Source organism: Peromyscus maniculatus, chromosome 23 (assembly GCF_049852395.1).
Source record: "Peromyscus maniculatus bairdii isolate BWxNUB_F1_BW_parent chromosome 23, HU_Pman_BW_mat_3.1, whole genome shotgun sequence".
Taxonomy (NCBI): Eukaryota; Metazoa; Chordata; class Mammalia; order Rodentia; family Cricetidae; genus Peromyscus; species Peromyscus maniculatus.
In genome coordinates, this window is record NC_134874.1 from 7,868,095 (window position 1) to 7,885,967 (window position 17,873).

Here is a 17,873-nt window from a genome sequence, read left to right on the forward strand (position 1 = left end):
CACAAGGATGATATCACCCAGGCCTTGCCCTGTGGTCCTCTGTACCATCTGGCATCGTTTTTTTGGGCTCTTGCTGCATTCCTGGGTCAGGCCAGCTTCCTGCTGGGGGAAACTGAGAAGTGAGGCAGCTACTAAGCCAGCTGACTGAGCCACCTGTTGAGAAGTGAGATGACATGTGGGGACAGTGATCAGTAAACACCACAGGCCATCGTCAAGCAGCCGAAAACAGGGGTCCGACTCCCCCAAGTCTGGGAAGAAGCTGTGGAGAGGGAGGAAACCCTGGCAAGTTCTTCCAGAGAAGGAGAGACCCAGTGTGTGTGTGTGTGTGTGTGTGTGTGTGTGTGTGTGTGTGTGTGTGTATGTGTGATTATGTGTGTGTGTTTGTGTGTGTGTGTGTTTATGTGTGTGCGTATGTGAATATGTGTGTGAGAATGTGTATGTGAGTATGTGTGTATGAGTGCGTGTGTGTGTGTGTGTGTGTGTGTGTTTACATGTGTGTGTGAATATGTGTGTGAGTGTGTGTGTGTATGTATGTGTGTGTGTGAGTATGTATGCATATGCGAATGTGTGAGAGTATGTTAGGATGTTAGACCCAGAGCAAATATTGTCTCACCTGCCTGCCATCTACTTAAAACTTTCACACGGGAAATACCACAATTAATCTTCAAAAGAGACGATCAAGGGAGAAGGTGACCTCATCCTGCATTCCAGAAGCTGGGGCCTCCTGGGGGAAGAAACCGTGCTTGGAGTCTCACAGGTGTGGGCAGGACAACGAAAGCTGCTAAGTGTGTTTCTGTTGTGCTGCAAGAAGACATGGACTCTCCCTCTTCCTGGACACCTAAGCCCCACCTCTTCCGTCCTCCCAACCTTTAACCTCAGGCTGAGGGAGGGTCTCTCAAAGGCTCAGGTTTCTGGTGAGAGTGTTGCCCTCTGCTCTGTCACAACCCCAGAGGCTCAGAACTTTCTTTGGGGAAGCTTGGATGGCTCCTGGGTTCTCCCAACTTCACTAAGACTCTAGGTCCAGGGAGACCTGGATCCCTGTCTCTGTCCCTTCACTTTCTCAGACCCTTTACAGATGACACTAACAGTCTACAGCGCACTGCACCTCACGTTAGCTGCATGCTTAGGTATCCTGTTCTGTGGCTGATACATTGTGCACCCCAACAAACTTATCGGGGGTCAGAAAACAGAACAGCCACTATATCAAACATGGGTTTAGGCAGTGATAGCACACACCTTTAATCCTAGCATTCCAGAGGCAGAGATCCATCTGAATCTCTGTGAGTTCAAAGCCACACTGGAAACAGCCAGGCATGGTGACTCACACCTTTAATCCCAGGAAGTGATGGCAGGAAGCAGAAAGGTGTATAAGGTTCGAGGACCAGGAACTAGAACCTTTTTAAGCTTTTTGCTTTTAAACAGTTCAGCTGAGATCCATTCGGATGAGGACTCAGAGGCTTCCAGTCTGAGGAAACAAGATCAGCTGAGGAACTGGCGAGGTGAGGTTGGCTGTGGCTGGTTCTGTTTCCCCGATCTTTCAGAATTTACCCTAATATCTAGCTATGGTTATTTCGCTTATAAGACCGTTTAGCAATTCATGTTACACTGTTCCTATCCAGGGCCCTTGGAGGTGCCATGCCAGGGGCACAGCAGAGCCTGCGCGAGCATCTGGTGTCCCCTGAGTTTGGTCTGCCCTGCTCTGATTAGTGTGTACAAGTCATGACACTTGGAGGTGTGCCGAGATATCCACAATGGGTAGAAGGAATGGAAGGTTTCCGAGCAACTTCCGTGTTACAGAGGAGGAAACTGAGGCCAGCATCGTCACCAGTTTGTGGATTCTCAACCCAACCCGAGTCTATGTGAATGTCAAGCACAGATCTCTTTGATCTGTGCAGTGAGGCCATGCCATCTGCTCCTTCTCCGTGCCCAGCCAAATCCTAGCCCTCCAATCCCAGCCAAGCCTAAAAGCCATAGCTGACCTTTAGATTGCCAGTTCATTTCTTCCTCCTTCCCCCAGGACCTGATTTCCTGGCACCTTCTCCAGGAAGAGCAAATGACATTAAGTACACATCGAGATTGAGGAAGTGGGCAGTGGCCTGAGATGGGTCAGACACGTGTCGGCTACAAGCACATGCCCCTAGCGCCAGGTAGCAGCTGCATAGGAAGCATTCTACCCTGCCTCTGCTGGCAGAGATGAGCAAGTGCTGGATGTTCAGGTACTTCTGCGCTGCTAGTGGTTAGTGACTCTCTCTCCTAGTCTGTGTCTGCTGCTGTGATAGAACACTGACCAAAACCAACTTGTGGAGCAAAGAGTTTATTGTGGCTCATAGGTCACACCGTCCACCACCAGTAGAAGCCAAAGTAAGAACAACCTGGAGGCAGGAGCAGATGCAGAGGCCAGGGAGGAGCCCTGCTTACTGGCTTGCTCTCCATGGCTGGCTCAACCTGCTTTCTTATACAACCTAGGACTACCTACCTGCCTAGGGGGTAGCACTGCCCACAGTGGGCTAGGCCCTCTCATGTAAATCATTAATCAAAACATGCCCCCCGCCCAACATGCTCACAGTCCTGTCTGATGGAGGCAGCTCCTCAACTGAGGTTCTCTCTTGCCAGGTGACTCTAAGTTGTATCAAGATGACAAAGATTAACCAGCATGGTCTGCATCCAGGACATAAGACCTCAGCTACTGGAGTTTTTAGGGGTGGTGATATTTGGTGTCACTGCTGGAGGACAGTAAACGGCTGTAAAGGAACCTAGATGGACCCGTGTTCAGATTCTGTCTGCTCTCCTGCTCTGGGTGACCAACTCAGCCTCTCTGAAAGCCTGTCTAATCTCCTGTAAGCTGGGGATAAGAATATCATCTGCTTTTTTATGAGTCACTAAAACAATAATTATTGCTATGGTTTAGAGGGGCCCATATGTTATAGCATCAGTTGCCAGGTCATGGTGCTGTTGGCAAATGGAAGCATCTTGAAAAGGTGGAGTGTAGCGGAAGGACAGTATGTCATTGTGTGTGCAACCTTGGAGAGGATATTGAGACCCTAGCTCCTTCTGACACATAGCTCCTTTTTCTCAGAAACTATGAGGTGAACAGCTTCCCCCACCACAAGTTTCCTGCCATGCCACAGGCCCAAAGGCAAATAATGGCTGAGTAACCATGGGCTGAAGCCTCTGAAACCTTTCCTGTTTTGTTTGTTTGTTTGTTGAGACAGGGTTTCTCTGTGTAGCTTCAGTCCTCCTGGAACTCGCTCTGTAGCCCAGGCTAGCCTCAAACTCACAGAGACACGCCTGCCTCTGCCTCCCAAGTGCTGGGATACAAGGCATGCACCACGACCACCTGGCTAAAACCTTTCCTCTTAGCAGGTTGTTTGTCTCGGGCATATTGTCACAGTGGTGAAAATCTGACTAACATGGTACCTGATAGTGTCAGTATATAGTCCCAGCATGACATCGAGGGGGGGATGCCACTCAATGAACACAGGAGGAGGGACAGAGGGAGAAGGGGGTGTGGCCTGCTCATTTGCTCATTCATTCCTTTCTCTACAGCATGCTTAAGTGTGCAAACCACTAGCCCGAAGACTAGAGATGGATATTAAAGGAGGGAGAAGGCCTGGCTTTCATGAGTCTCAAGAAACAACCAAACAATTACATAACTAGAATGGCTTCAGACACAGAAAATCTCTGTGAAGGCAGCGAGCTCTTGGTTAGCATTCTCACTTGCTCTCCTGCTGCCCAGTTGCCCATGCTCTTAGTACTTCAGCCGCCAAGGTCTCCTGTCTCTCAAACAGAAGAGTCGGGTACATTCTCACCCAGAGACCCTCGCTGCCCTTTTTGATCCCACTGCCTGGAACAGTGTGTCCCAGGTCTCCTAACTCATCCGGGTCTTTACTTATGTTTCATCTACTCAGAGGAACCGTCGACTGCCACGTGGTCTCATACCTGCTTGTTTGTAGTTTCCTTCTCTGCACTTGCCACTAACTGAAAATGATATTTTCACCTCTGGTTCTTCTTTGTATGTCCCTCTCCATCGGGGAGGGAGGAGGGAGGAGGGAGGAGGGAGGAGGGAGGAGGGACTTTAATCTGATGGTCCATGGCTGTGTCACGAGTACCTGGCACATGGTGTTGAATGAAATGTGCTGTGGCTGATGTTGGGCTTGTTTGTCAAGCATTTCCAGTTTCTCCTTCCATAGTACCCAACTTTCTCATTGCTGTGGCCAGTTACCTAGCAGAAGCAATACAAGGGAACAGAGCTTTTTGGTTCATGGTTCAGGAGTACAGTCCATCATGGTGGTTGGAGTGGCTGTGGCTAGAACCGTGGATGCACGTGGCAGCTGCTGACTACAACAACACATGTCAGCAAGCTCAGAGAGCTCAACAGGAAGTGGGTCCACCCATAACACTCAAGTCCTGTCCCCTTGGGTACCTACTTCCTGCGGCTAAGCCCCTAAGGGCTCCATTACCTCCCCAAACAGCAACTACCATTGGGGGACTGTGTTCAAATGCAGGAGCCTGTGGGGATGCTTCATCTTCAAATGCCTTTGCTCGTTGGGAGGAGCCTTGTAAATGCGTATGGCCAAGGAGTCGTGAGGAGAAATGCCTCATGACTCACTGAAATGTCAATGTCTTCCAAAGCATTTAAGAGCCCAAGGGTGCTTTGGCTCAGCAGGCAGGACCCTGAGCTGCTGCTGATCTACTCTCCTGAGTGGATACCAGTGAGACACAGACCTTTGTTCTTTGGGGCTCATTCATTACAGCAGCCTAACCTAGCTGATTCTCAGTTGTGAACCTTGGCATGTGCTGGTATAGACAGCTCTAGTCAAGAGACCATTCTCAGCACGAATGCCCCTCAGACGAGTGACACTTTTCAGTCTCCTCATTTGACAAGATTTTGGTCTGGCAAAGTGGTGCCCATTCCTCTCAGTCTGGAACATTTACGATGTCCCATATATAGCAGGTAGCTCTGAGCTCGTTGGGAAAGGGAGAGCTAGGAAGTCTATAACCTTAGGGCCCCTATCCCAGAAGCCTTTGAGGTTAGAACAAGAGCTGGCTTGACCAGCTGGTGACCATGACACAGGGCAACTTCTTTGGAAATTTCTTTTTTGGGGAACTGGGAGTGACAGCTCTTGGGAGTGTGGGGCCTGAGAAAATTCTCAAGAGTTTGTGTTTGGGGTGGGGCTAGGAGAGCCTGGGATAACGTGCAGAGATGGAGAGACGAATAACAACAAGACGGCTCTTTAGGGACAGCAGCCCTGGTCTCACACCGGATGAGTGAGAAATAGCCTTGTCTCTGAATGACATAGGACCCGCCATGGAATGTGGAGAGAAACTGATTTCTTGTTCAAGTCTGGGGATGTCTATCCAGTGCTGGTCTGATGCCCACAAAATCCCATGGGGTGGAGACCTTTAGAGTACCTTGTCACACATGTCCCATTCCCAAAGCCACCTCATGAACCAGGTAGCCATTTGACTTCGAGCAGTCACATCTACATTCCAGCTTGAAGAAAGATAGAAGGGACCGGGAAAGAAGAGCATCTGATAGGTCTCTCTTATAGAAACTCCATGGAGAGATTCTACCCATCTCCGGTTGGCTAAAATGAGTCACCTGGCCAGAACCAATGCAGAGGAGGTTTCATTTTTGCATCTTCATTCTGGGTGGCTATAAACCTAGTTGAAAATTGAGGGACTTTATTAACACAGAAGAAAGAAGAAAGGACATTGGGAGGCCACTGGAGAAATGTTCTGTGTCCTAAAAGAGGGAAGATAGCTTTTGTTTAAATATCCTAACATTTCCTGTGAGCTTTAATGAGTGAGAACATGTAAGCCTCTGTGCTGAAGCCTTCACCCAGTCCATTTTGTTGGGAACTTCAGACGATTGTAAGAGTTCAAGTATGGGGTGTCATGGATTCTCTTTGGTTAAGATACCATAATGTAGAAATAAGGGTAGAGAGGTTGAGGAAAAACAAACTCCTCTCTTTTTCTCTCTCTCCCTTCCTCTGTCTCTCTCTCTCTCCCTTCCTCTCTCTCTTTGTGTGTGTGTGTGTGTGTGTGTGTGTGTGTGTGTGTATACCATTTCCATCCCATTGTTCTTTTCATGTCTGTTTATTGCAAGTGTGTGTATGTGAGTGTGTTCATGTGTGCTCTGGTACACATGTACACATGTACACATACACACACACACACACACACACACACACACACACACACACACACACACACACACTGGAGCCTAGAGGACAACCTTGGATGTCATTCTCCAGTCTCTGTCCACCTTATTTTTTGAGACAGGATCTCTCATGGGGATCCAGGCCTCACCAGCTAAGACAGGTTGGCTGGCCAGAGTCACACATCATCCTCCCGTCTCCATCTCCCCAGTATTGGGATTACAAGCACACCCCACATACCTGGCTTGTTATGTGGGTGCCATGGGTTGAACTCAGGTGCTCAGGCTTATGGGGCAGGCGCTTACTGACTGAGCCATCCCCCCCCCCCCGCCCCTTTCGGCCCCCTTTCTCTTAGGCAATGTGACTCTGTTTGATGTGTTTGGTTGGTATCCCTCATTTCAGGCTTAGATGTGAGAGAGTCGGTTGTCAAAGAGACCCTGGTGTTTGTTGTAGCTTGAGAGAGCATGGGACACATTTCTATGGCAAAGCAAAGACAAAAAGAAAAGCCTGCTGATTTGGCCCTGGCTATCCCGTGACAGGGAGAGGGAGTCCCAGGGTGTGGTAAAGTAGAGCTGTCATTTCCACCTTGATGGACAGGCATGAGCAGCTCACAGTCTTTCCGTGAAAGTACCGAATGACCCTGGTGGAAAGTTTTGGTGGCATGCTGGGGTGGAGGGGGACGATGGGGGTGGCAGAGAGTGCCTGGCCCTCTAGAGATTTGAGTCTTCTGAGTGGAGGAGGCAGTATGGAGGGCAACAGGTAAGAATGCCTGTTCTTCCACCCTCGGCCTAGGTGGCATGGCATCTTCCAGAAACGTCTTGTGAGCTTACCTAGGTGTTTGATTCTCCTGCTGCCCTTTCCTAACATGGGGGTGGGGCCATGCTAAGTCCATCCCTTGTGGATGCTGGTGTCGCTGAGTGCCTTGTGCATGCCAGCTCCTCTATGCGCCTCAGTTGTTTTAGGAATTTGGTGGGTTTTTTTTCTTTAGATTATATATATATTTCTATCTTCATGCATTCCTGCACGCCCAAAGAAGGGATCAGACCTCATTATGAACGGTTGTGAGCCACCGTGTGGTTGCTGGGAATTGAACTCAGGACCTCTGGAAGAACAGGTAGTGCTCTTAACCTCTGAGCCATCTCTCCAGGCCCCCAAAGTTGGTGTTTTATTCCTCTCATTGGATGGAAAGCAGCCCAAAGGTCAGAGAGGCCAAGTAACTCACATACAAACTCACAGTTACGAGGGGATAGAGCCACATGCATATCTAGGTCTTCCTGAGGCCCGAGTCTTGGCTTCAACTGTACCTTTAAGATCTGTGTCATTCTGTAGCCCCGGGATAGGTGTTCCTGTGCCTTGAGCAATGCCAGGTGGATGGTAGGTGCTCAGGTCTGTCCTGCCATCTGTGACCCCTTCTCTATCTCTCAGGCACATCATCAGGAGAGATCGTTGACATTGCTCTGGGGACATGTTGCTACTTGGCTGCAACTTTCACACACACACACACACACACACACACACACACACACACACACACACTCCAATAAAATACCAGTTAACCAGCTTCAAAATGAACAGGTTTTGGCAGGGAGTGGAGCAGAGCTGGCAGCCCTGAGCATATCCAATCACTTGACACATACCAGGTCCAGCAGCGTCCCTGCAGATGCCCTCAGAGATGGGCACTAAACAAACAAGCAATTACAGGTGGCAGTCAGTACTGAGGAAAGAACACAGCAAGGAAGGAAGGGGTGGGAGTGGGAGGTCAGGGTGGGGAGCTGACTTCCGGGAGCTGTCATCACTGCCCTGGCCCCACCCCGTGCACACAAGTGCCCTGATTCCTCCCTAAGCTTCAATTCTGTTCTTGGGCTAATTCCTACTCCTTACCCAGCATCTGCCTAGAGGGCCCTTTCTTCATCCCTATGGTGTCTTGTTCGACCCTCTGTGGTTGCAGTTACCCTCTGCCTTCCCCCATCCTAAAAGCAAGCCATGGAGCTTCCCACCAGTGAGACCTGGAGCAGCCATTTGTGTCCCAATTTCTGCAACTATGATGTTGACCTTAACATGGCGTCTCCTGACGACGTTATGGAGATAAATATGTGGGTAATTTAGATTGACACAGTGGAACTCCCAGCTACCTGCCTGGCCCTTGATTGGCACTGCAGAGGTGCTGGGTGATCTTATTGTTGGCTTTATGGTCACCATGAATTAAGTATGTCCTCCACCCTAGAACATCGGCTCTGGATAGTGTTGTGGGTTACTGTCTTTAGTGTTTGTCCGCCCTAGCTTCTTCCTGGAATAGCATAGGGTGACTTTCAGAAGTGTGGATGCCTGGCATTCTCCCTCGAACATACATATGGTTTGGGGTGGGTCGAGCATGGGTATCTTGTAAAGGTCAAGACCATTTTAATAGTCATGGTTGAAACTCTCTGGTCTAATCCTCCCACCCCTTTTAATAGGTAGAGAAGAAGGGTTCTAAAAAGGGTTTGACGTGCTTAAAATGGTCATGCTGCAAGCTAGGAGCAGGAGTCTGGATTCCATCTCTCTCAGGAAGTTTTGTTTTCCAACATTCCTCCCACGCCTTGAATTGTTTCATTGATCCTACCCAGCAGAGAGGCTGTCTGTATCTACGGGTCACCAGAAGCTGGAGTGTTGGACGTGTGCTGCCTCTGCTCCATACTTGGGCAGCTGCCAACCTGGTAAGGACAGTTGCACAAGCCAGTTGTTTTCTTCTACAGCCAGGACAGCCAGGACTAGAGGGTTGCGGGGGTGAAGAGGGGGTGGCGGGGGTGGGGCATCTGCCTGGACCAATCATTAGATAAACGAACACATGGATTCCTGTAACTGGGCATCTGTGCTGGAGATTGAAAGGTGAAGGCCTCTCTCTGAGTCATGGAGACGTGACGAAATTAGTCACCAGTAGAGCCTCCTTAAAAAAAAAAAAATCACACCTTCTGAGAAGTCATCTTACTGGAGTCCTTTGCAGGTGAGGGGACTAGCTCTGCCTTGATGGGGATCACACACTCCCAGATGAAACATAAAAGGTGCTAAACAAACTCCTCAAATCTGGATCCAAATACCCATTGGTTATGTGAACTTGCCCCCGGAGTCTTAACTGGGTTTTCTGTCAAATGGAGCGCTCCAAAGGTGAAGTACTGGTGTGGGCAAAGGGCATGCAAAGAGCATGAAGTCATTGATGGGTCTTAGTAGTCCTGGTCACCGGAGATCCTCAGAAGAGGACACTGGAGATGGCTTCACAACCAGCCTATTTAGAAAGAATGAAATCAGTGTGTGGGGTGAGGTGGGGGTTGTGGGTAGCCACAGATTTACCCAAGAGAGGTTACCCCATCTGCATGATTCCCAAGGCAGGTCTTCATTGGGCAAGACACAGGATGAGTGATGCACATATCTGGTTGTGTCTGTATGTGTGAGTGTGTAACTGACTCACATGATATTTGAAAAAAATGATGCTATTAACACTTTAAAGTATAAGATTTTTTTTCTGTTTTGTTTTTCGAGACAGGGTTTCTCTGTGTAGCTTTGCGCCTTTCCTGGAACTCACTCTGTAGCCCAGGCTGGTCTCGAACTCACAGAGATCCACCAGCCTCTGCCTCCCAAGTGCTGGGATTAAGGGCATGCTGGGATTAAAGGTGTGCTGGGATTAAAGGCGTGTGCCACCACCGCCTGGCCAAAATATACAATTTTTAACCTAAAAAGTAGGCACCCTTGAAAACTGGAGGGTGTGGCAACACTGAGCTGAGATTCTTGTATATTGTATATTGTGCTTTCCACATCCCCACAGCTAATTCTGCCCACACCCACCTATCCTGTAAGCACCTTCACCCTGCCCTGGAGTGGAAAAGATATTGGTTTTTGCCCTGGGAACATTTCCAGAATGTTCCAGGTGGGCTCCATCGGGCTCACCCTGGTACTCCCACACTTCAGACTCAGCCCTGGAAATGCTAATTTTGCTCATCAGCATCAGCTGAATGCTCTTCTCCTTTCGAGTATTTAAAGAATGAAAGGTCTTATTTTGTTCCCATAGCAGCTAAGGGAGGTGGCTGCCCTGAACCCATTCTACAGATCACCAAACCAGTCATCCACAGGGTGTGGCCCTTGTCACAGTGCTGCACAGTCAACAGTCAGAGTGTCCTAGATATTTAGGATCTAAAATCTTTATCAGGCCATGAAAGTCTCAAGACAAACAAAACAAAGCAAAAACAACTCTATTAAAGAGGTTAGATATTTACAAGTTCTGGAGCCATGGAGGAGAATTGGCAGCCTGCTGTTCTGAGTCAGCTTGTCTGAATTATTCTTCATTCTGGAGACCGTGGTTCTTTGGAAAATGGCTTTTTTTTTTTTTTTTTCTGGGTTCCAGTTTCTGTCTCGTGAGGAAGGAAGTTTAATGTTTGGGTCGCAGAGAAGGTGTACTATGAGATGATTTGGAATAGGTTTCCTGAGGGAGCCCAGAGATGCTACTAAAACCCAGGCTGGGTGGAGAGCTCAGTTAATAAAGCACTTGCTTCACGAAAGTGAGGAACTGAATTTGATCCCCAGATCACATGCAAAAAAAAAAAAAAAAAAGGCTTGGCCTGCCTGGACTGAATCTACCAGGTTGAGCTGAATCCCCTGGGGAGTCCTTGTTCTGGAGGAGATGGGAATGGGGGGGAGGTGGGTTGGTGGGAGGGGGGGATGAGGGAGGACAGGGGAATCTGTGGCTGATACGTAATATTAAATCAAATTATAAAAAATTTTTTGAAAAAAGGCTTGGCATGGTGTCTCACAGGTCTAACCCTAGCACTGGGGGAGGTGGAGACAGGTGGGCTCACTGGTCATCAGGCCAGTAAGAGACTCTGTCTCAAAAAAGTAGTTGGACAGCAGCCAAAGAATGACATCTGAAGTTATCCTTTGTCCTCTGCATGTGTGTGAATACATACCACACACACACACACCCCACACACACACTCACAAACTTACACAAAAGTAAAACCCAAGTGCTTACAAGTCTGTTTGGGAAACTGAGTAAATGCACTGAGGTGTGTGTGTGTGTGTGTGTGTGTGTGTGTGTGTGTGTGTGTGTGTGTGTGACACAGCAGGTGAGCCATGAGAGTTCCCTAATACCTCATCTTCCTTCTCACAGAAGACACCAGGACACATATGAGAACACCATACCATGGACCTTTAATTAGAACAGAGATGTGAATCCTACAGGCTGAAAACCTGAGAACCCTGGGTAGGCTGTGGTCACTTGAAAGCCTGGGCAAAGGATAGACTCTCTCAGGATGCTGGAGGACACAGCAGCTTCTCTCTCTGATGCAGACATCCTGGGCAGATGTTAGACAGTCAGGATGAGCTGGGCTACTTGGGGTTCCTCTGCTTTGGGATTTTTCAGATGGGAGTCCCAGCCCCCCATGTAGAGAAATGGCCTTGAGATGCACCAAATCCCTTGAGCCAGTGCGGTGGAATCAGCTAGGTCCTTGGCCAATGGCCACTTGAGGAAATAGCTTAGCCTGGAGAGAAAAGACACAGTGCAGAGTCCTCACAGCTTGGCCCTCCACCCCCGGAAGGGAGCCACTGAGGGACAAGGGACAGAGTCAGACAGGCACCAATTCCAGGAGTTGGGAGTTAACAGTTCCCTTCCACAGGCCTCAGCTTTATCTGCAAAGTCACGATGGGACCTTTGTTACCAGCTTCTCAGAATAAATGTAGAGGATATGGTCTGACAATGGACCATAAGATTCAGGACAGGGCAAAGACAGTTTCTTTCCCCCATCGTGATTCCAGGGACACTGGCCTTGGAGAGTTTAGGTTGGACTCAGGAAACCTTAATGTATCCCACAGCTCAGCTATTTCAACCCTGCACATCAGTCCAAGCCCCACATCCCTTTTCTTCCTTCCAGAAAAAGATAGAGTCACAACATCCACTAGGATGGAGTCCACAGCACCAGAGAAGAGCTCTCCCCCACGCCCTCCCCAGAACATATTGGCCAAGTCCTATAGTACGGCGGACAAGCCCGAGACCCAAGACCCACTACCTTTATCCCCAAAGGCAAGAGAAGCACAATGGAACACCATTGCTGTCTCTTTGACTCAGCCTGTTAATAAATGAGACATAATTTCATGTGGCTGGAGAAAAAAAGGATTCTCTCTCTGTATTTTTCTTTTTTTAGTTGTGACTTTTTAATAGAAGTTGGTTCATGTACAGGCATTTGAGTTCCTCAATTAATTTCCATCTAAATGAGGTTTTCCGGAGATAACCAGTGTTTTAGCTCCATTTGGACTTAATTTGTATGACGGGAGCCTCTGTTTCTGCTGGTTCCAATTCGTCTGGTGACTCCAGCATTCATTACCTGGGTGATAATTCCCCACTACAGACAGCAGCACCCAGAGCAGAGAGATGAATGGGTTTCCAATAGCAATCCAGGGGGAGGGCTGGTCCCCCTCCCTTCCCAATACCACTCAATAAATAGCAAATAATAATAAATTATTAAATAAGCCATGTTCTGAGGACAGGCTCACATCATGGTATTTACAATGCAAAATGACAACCACCAAAAAAAAAAAAAATCAACTCACAAATCGAGAACAGAGATGAACAACAAAACCCAAATACCCAAACAGAAGAAAAAGTCACAGAGGGATGGTGACCACAGTGTCGATGCCATTGGCCCAACAGTGCAGAACTGAGAAGGAACAGAGTTCTTTAAAGGGTTGTCCAATGATGTTGTGTCTGGCCCAAGTGTCTCTGGTGGGCTGGCCAGTGGAAGAGGGCCTGTGTCGTTTTAATATCAAATCAAATTTTCCACTCGGCAGAAGGGAAACCGAGGTGAGAAACAATGCCCCCGAGACGATTCAGAACACACCCAGAAGAGACGGAGGCAAAGGGATTCGAACACAGGGCTGAAGGCGTGGCTCCTTTGCTAGAGCACTTGCCTCGTGTGTGCAAGGCCTTGGGTCCCACCCCCAGCACCACAGAAAAAAGAAAAAATGCAACAGAAAAAAAAAAAAAAGGTTGGAAGTTGACCTTGTGAAAGACATAACTCATTGCTTTCTTCGACCTTCGGTAGCACCCCAGATTTGCGCTTCGTTAAGCAAGCCCTTTTGGGAAAGAGAATGGGTCGGAGAAATGTAAGGAGGGGGGCTCACTGAGACTGAGACCCGAATTCCTTCCCAAAATCTTTCCATTTTATTCTGCTCCTTGAAAAGCTGAGTTGCCTTCCAAGGAGGTCTCAAAGACAGCCTGGAATGCAGTCCAACCTCGGTGGACAAGAATGGTCCTTGCTGGCGACTTGGGGTTCGTTCACTGTCCAGTAGGAATTCGGGTGCTGTTTTTAGTTTGTTCCTAAGAATGGGAACCTCCTTGTAGCACTTCAAACCTCTTCTCTTCCCCCTGAGTCTCAGTGAAACTCATTGTGTGTGTGTGTTGACTCTCTCAGGCCTCAGGCCAATGCCTAGAATCATTGGTCAACTACACCACCTGACTAAGCGGAAACCCTAACCCACAACAAGGTAATCATCAGTCCTGTTTCACTCACATAGAGCACGCCCAGGGCAGAAAAGTCAAGGGGCTTTGGCAATATGTTGCTTAACCTCAGGCTACATTCTCACCCATTTTGGATGTTGGTGGTTGAACTAAATCCTCACCGGGAACAGCCTTCACGACACAATGTGCTAACCACTGTGTGAACATGGCTATAAACTGCTTTCTAGTAGTGTTATTCCCAAGAGGCAGAAAGTATTGAGGGTAAAGTGGATAGATACCCCAGGGTTTAATGGTTCTAGTTAGCCAAGGTTATTAGTGTCCTGGAAAGAGGTCTATATTTGCTTGGAAAGAAAAACAGTACAGAGGGAAAAAGAATGAGGAAGAGAGATGGAGGAGGAAGAGGAGGAGGAGGAGGGGGAGGAAGAGGGTGCACCTTAGCCTCAGAGGTATCTAAATTACCTTCTGAAAACTGTTTCCAAGGGAAGAATAACACCTTGCTTGGGTTAGACAGCCATGTTGAAGGGAAGAGCCGGGGATTTGGTGAAAGTTTTACTAAATCCACAGCTGGACCAGGCAAGCCGGCCCCTGAAAGCCCATGGGAAATGACTTCAGAAAGGGCAAGAGTTCTCTGTAGTCAGCAGCCAGAAGTCACCGACAGTTGGTCAGGAAGGCGGGACTGATAAAGGTCTCTAGGTCCTAGACCCCAGAATGAGCTTAGAAATGACCTTTTTTTTTTGGTGGGGGGGGGGAGGGGGGGACGGGGACGGGGGGGGGGAGACAGACAGACACATCTGGCTGTCCCCTCCATCTGGATCTTATTTTCCAATTTCAGAAGTAGCTTTGTGCTACCCCAATGGAACAGCTAAAGATCACAGGAAAAGGATGTTTGCTCTGGTTGTGTGGGTTTCTCCCAGGATGGCCCATGCCCTCTTCACAAAACAGTGGTGTCTACTGCAGGCAAAACAGAAAAGCTTCCAATCTCAAAAGCTAGGGGGAGAGGAATTAGATACCCAGAGGAGATGCAGGTGCAACTTACATGAATCCCACCTTTTTTTGCTTATGGGGGGTGGGGTGGGGAGTTGGAGCCTTCTACGGTTATCAAGAAGAGTACAGTGTCTTCCCTGGGTTAGTCCTGCCTTCTCTCCGGCTGTGAACATCAATTAAACCTCATCAAGCTGACACCTTGTCTCCAAGAGCCGGGTTAGTATTGAACCACTCTTACCCACAGGGTTCCCCAATCACAAGGCCGTGGCTCTGTCATGGATGCCACTGAAGACTGGCCAAGACATGGCACTCTGACTCTAAGCAGTTAGTCGAAGAGTCCTTCAGGGCTCTTTTAAATATGGGTAGCTACGTGCTAATGCCAGCCTTGGATTTAGGCTCATGAACTCTGTGGCTGACTTCATCTTTCTGATACAGTAGTGGCGCAGCATGTGTATAAGGAGGTGAGGCGCAGGCCTGAACCTCACTGGCATCGAGCTGAATAATGAACCTTGGGACTTATATGCTTCTGGGTCAGTTCCAAGATGCTCAGGGCTTAGAGCATTCATGGAAAAGACCAAGATGCCTCTGGCCTCTCCAACTGCAGCCATGGCAACAGGATTTAAAAAAAAAAAAAAGCACAAATAATTTAGAAGACCATCCCACCCAATACACACATGATCACCTATCATGACACACAATTCCTCTGAATAAATAAATAAATAATTAAATACTGATAATGGTGAGAAAGAGAGCTCATCACATAAATAATAAATAAATAAAAAATAAATAAATCGAATAAATAAAAAGTTTGCTAGGAGCCCCAGGCAAAATGGTCCCCTAGAGTGGTTTGAATGAAAATAGTCTGTGTCTTCGAGAGAGGCTCTTGTGCCTTCCCAAGCCGTCCTGCTGAGGAGGTTTGGTGGCTCCCGGAAGCCTTTGTCTCCAATGAGGGAAACGAGGAGGAGTTGGCGACCTGGGCAGGGATGGGGGTTATTTACAGTTGCTGTACGTGCCCTCTTGGGGCACCTACTCCTGTGCCAGGCACCTGCCATCAGCCTCTTGTGGTGTCAGCATAGGCATCCTTGAGTCTTGGTGGGCGGAGTTTTGGTCTGGGCAAGAAGCCTTGGTGGGAAGGCCAGTGTGGCCACTGATGTTCCTCCTTGCCTACTTGATGACAGACTTCCCTGGCGCTCACGGGACCCCCCAGGCTGGTAGGTTGGGAAAGATTGGCATGGAGAGGTCACTGCTTTTAAGATGGGGATTTTTTTTTCCCTCCTCAAATGTTTACCTTGGAGCAAGAGGGATAAATAATGTTGTGTCCTTGTGTCCATCACGCTTCAGTGTCCAAAGCTGGGAAAGAACCTCTTTCTCTCCGTGTGCCCTGGCATGCTCAGCTGTTGTCACCACAAACTTGACACCCACAAGGCTCTGGAAAGCCAGGCAGGTGGTGAGGGGGATGCCCGAGGGTTTATTTTAAGGACTCTCTCTCTCTCTCTCTCGCCTGCCTGTTCCCAATGTCTTCTGCAGACAAAGCAGCTGATGGCATTTGTGTGTCAGAGGGCAGCTTACCCTTGCTGCCCAGCCCTGGGCAGGAAGAAGGTGGAGTGAGGGCAGCAACAACCCCTGGACTTTCCTAAACTTGCAGGAGCCCCAAGTCAGGGACCACGCAAGTCCCTCTGTCACAGGCTCTCTGTATTTGGGTCTTTCCCCCACAACACTGAGCTAAATGCAATGTCCCATCCTGGCAAAATTCCTGAGAGGCAAAGAGAGTGGTCTTCATGTGAGACGGCAGGTGCCAGCCTGCCCTGGGTAGAATCAAGGGTGTGGCAGTCTGGGCAATGTGGAGGGGGGGGCTGGCGGGCGCCAACTGGAGGGCAGGGGCAGACTGGCTGGCGCTGGGGACTGGCTGCTAGCCACAGCACTGGGAATGCTCAGCAGATGGTCCCGTGGAATCAAGTTGGTGCCAGCTTACTGGGGATGAGGCAAATTTGGGAAGGAGGGCTGTAGCCCAAAGTATGCTGACGGTTCCACTGTCTCCTTATCCCCATGGGGTCACGAGGCCCCGCGTGAGGGTCTCCACAGAGCTGGAACCTGCTGGAATCCCTTCCCTGGCCATGCTGACATGCTAAGAGGGCGAATGACCTGACTCTTTGCTGCTATAAGTAGAGAACCCATCTCCAATCTTCCCCCAACGTCTACCAACAACAATAGTACCCACCTCCTCTGCTCATGTCTGATTTCTCCCAGCAGGACCCAGGAGCTCCCAGCCTTTGCCCATGTTGGGAGGGAGGTTAAAAAAGCTCTGAGCTCTTCTGTTGGACTTCGCCCTTGGTCTCCTCTCTTCCTAACACTGGGGTCCAAAATGTGCAGCCGTGAGATTGAAGGAGGGGGAAAGGAGGGCGGGGTGGGGGTGGGGGTGGATTGACCCTGGCCTCCAGTGGGTATCCTGTGAGCAGCGGCTGAGTGGAACAGAGATATCGCCACGTGTCTTGGCCAGGCCCACACTTTCAAGTCGTCAATCATAGCTTTCCACAGGTGGCCCTCTCCGTCGGCCCAGATGACTCTCAGGGTGGTGCTGGTAAAGGCTCCTAGCAGCTTGGCAAAGGAATAGAAGTCCCTGTATCCCGCCCCACCTTCCCAGGAAAAGCACAGAGGACAGGAGTCAGGAGCCCTCCGTGTCTGTCACCAGGGAGCGGGCGTGAAGAGCAGGTAGTAAAGGAGACTGGCAGAGTACAGAGGGGTCTTCCCGGTGGGCAGTGGCGAGGGAGGGCCCTTGCTTAGCGCCTCGTGCTGGCATAGCTTTCTGCCGAGCTGTAACTCAGGCTCCGACTCCGACTGCGGCTCCGGGAGCCCACGCTGAGGCTGCGGGAGCTAGAGCTGCGGCTGGTCCGCGTCCGGCTCCGGGTCTGGCTCCTGCTGCGGCTCCGGCTGGGACTCCGGCTCCGGGAGTAACTGCGGCTGGCCGAGCGGCTGCTGCTGCTGCTGTACCAGGAGGAGGCGCTGCTGAGGCTGCTGGATGAGGAGGGGCTGGGTCGGTAGTAAGGGATGGGGCGTTTGCGGGCACTGTAGGGACCAGAGATAGGAAGCAGGTGAGGGCTCAGCTCTCAGGGAGCGCCGGCGCTGTTCCCAGGGAAAGCAATGTCCTTCCATCCCCCAGTCTCTTAGGGAGAAAAAGAAAACCGCAATAACTCCAAACCCCAACAAAACAAAAACAAATTCCTCCATCTCTTCTCCTCTCATAGTTTTGAGAT

At 49.5% G+C, this 17,873-nt stretch overlaps 1 protein-coding gene across 1 annotated transcript in view; it reads right to left on the minus strand.

Annotated features, from left to right (window-relative positions):
* Nucleotides 1-17,323: 17,323 nt before the first annotated feature.
* The window catches only part of Srrm4 (serine/arginine repetitive matrix 4), a 152,717-nt gene continuing 152,167 nt past the window's right edge, over nucleotides 17,324-17,873 (minus strand). Inside the window, exon 13 of the mRNA XM_006970816.4 lies at nucleotides 17,324-17,685. Within this exon, the coding sequence (XP_006970878.1) occupies nucleotides 17,400-17,685 (286 nt within the window). The 3' untranslated portion in view covers nucleotides 17,324-17,399. The remainder of the gene's footprint in view (nucleotides 17,686-17,873) is intronic.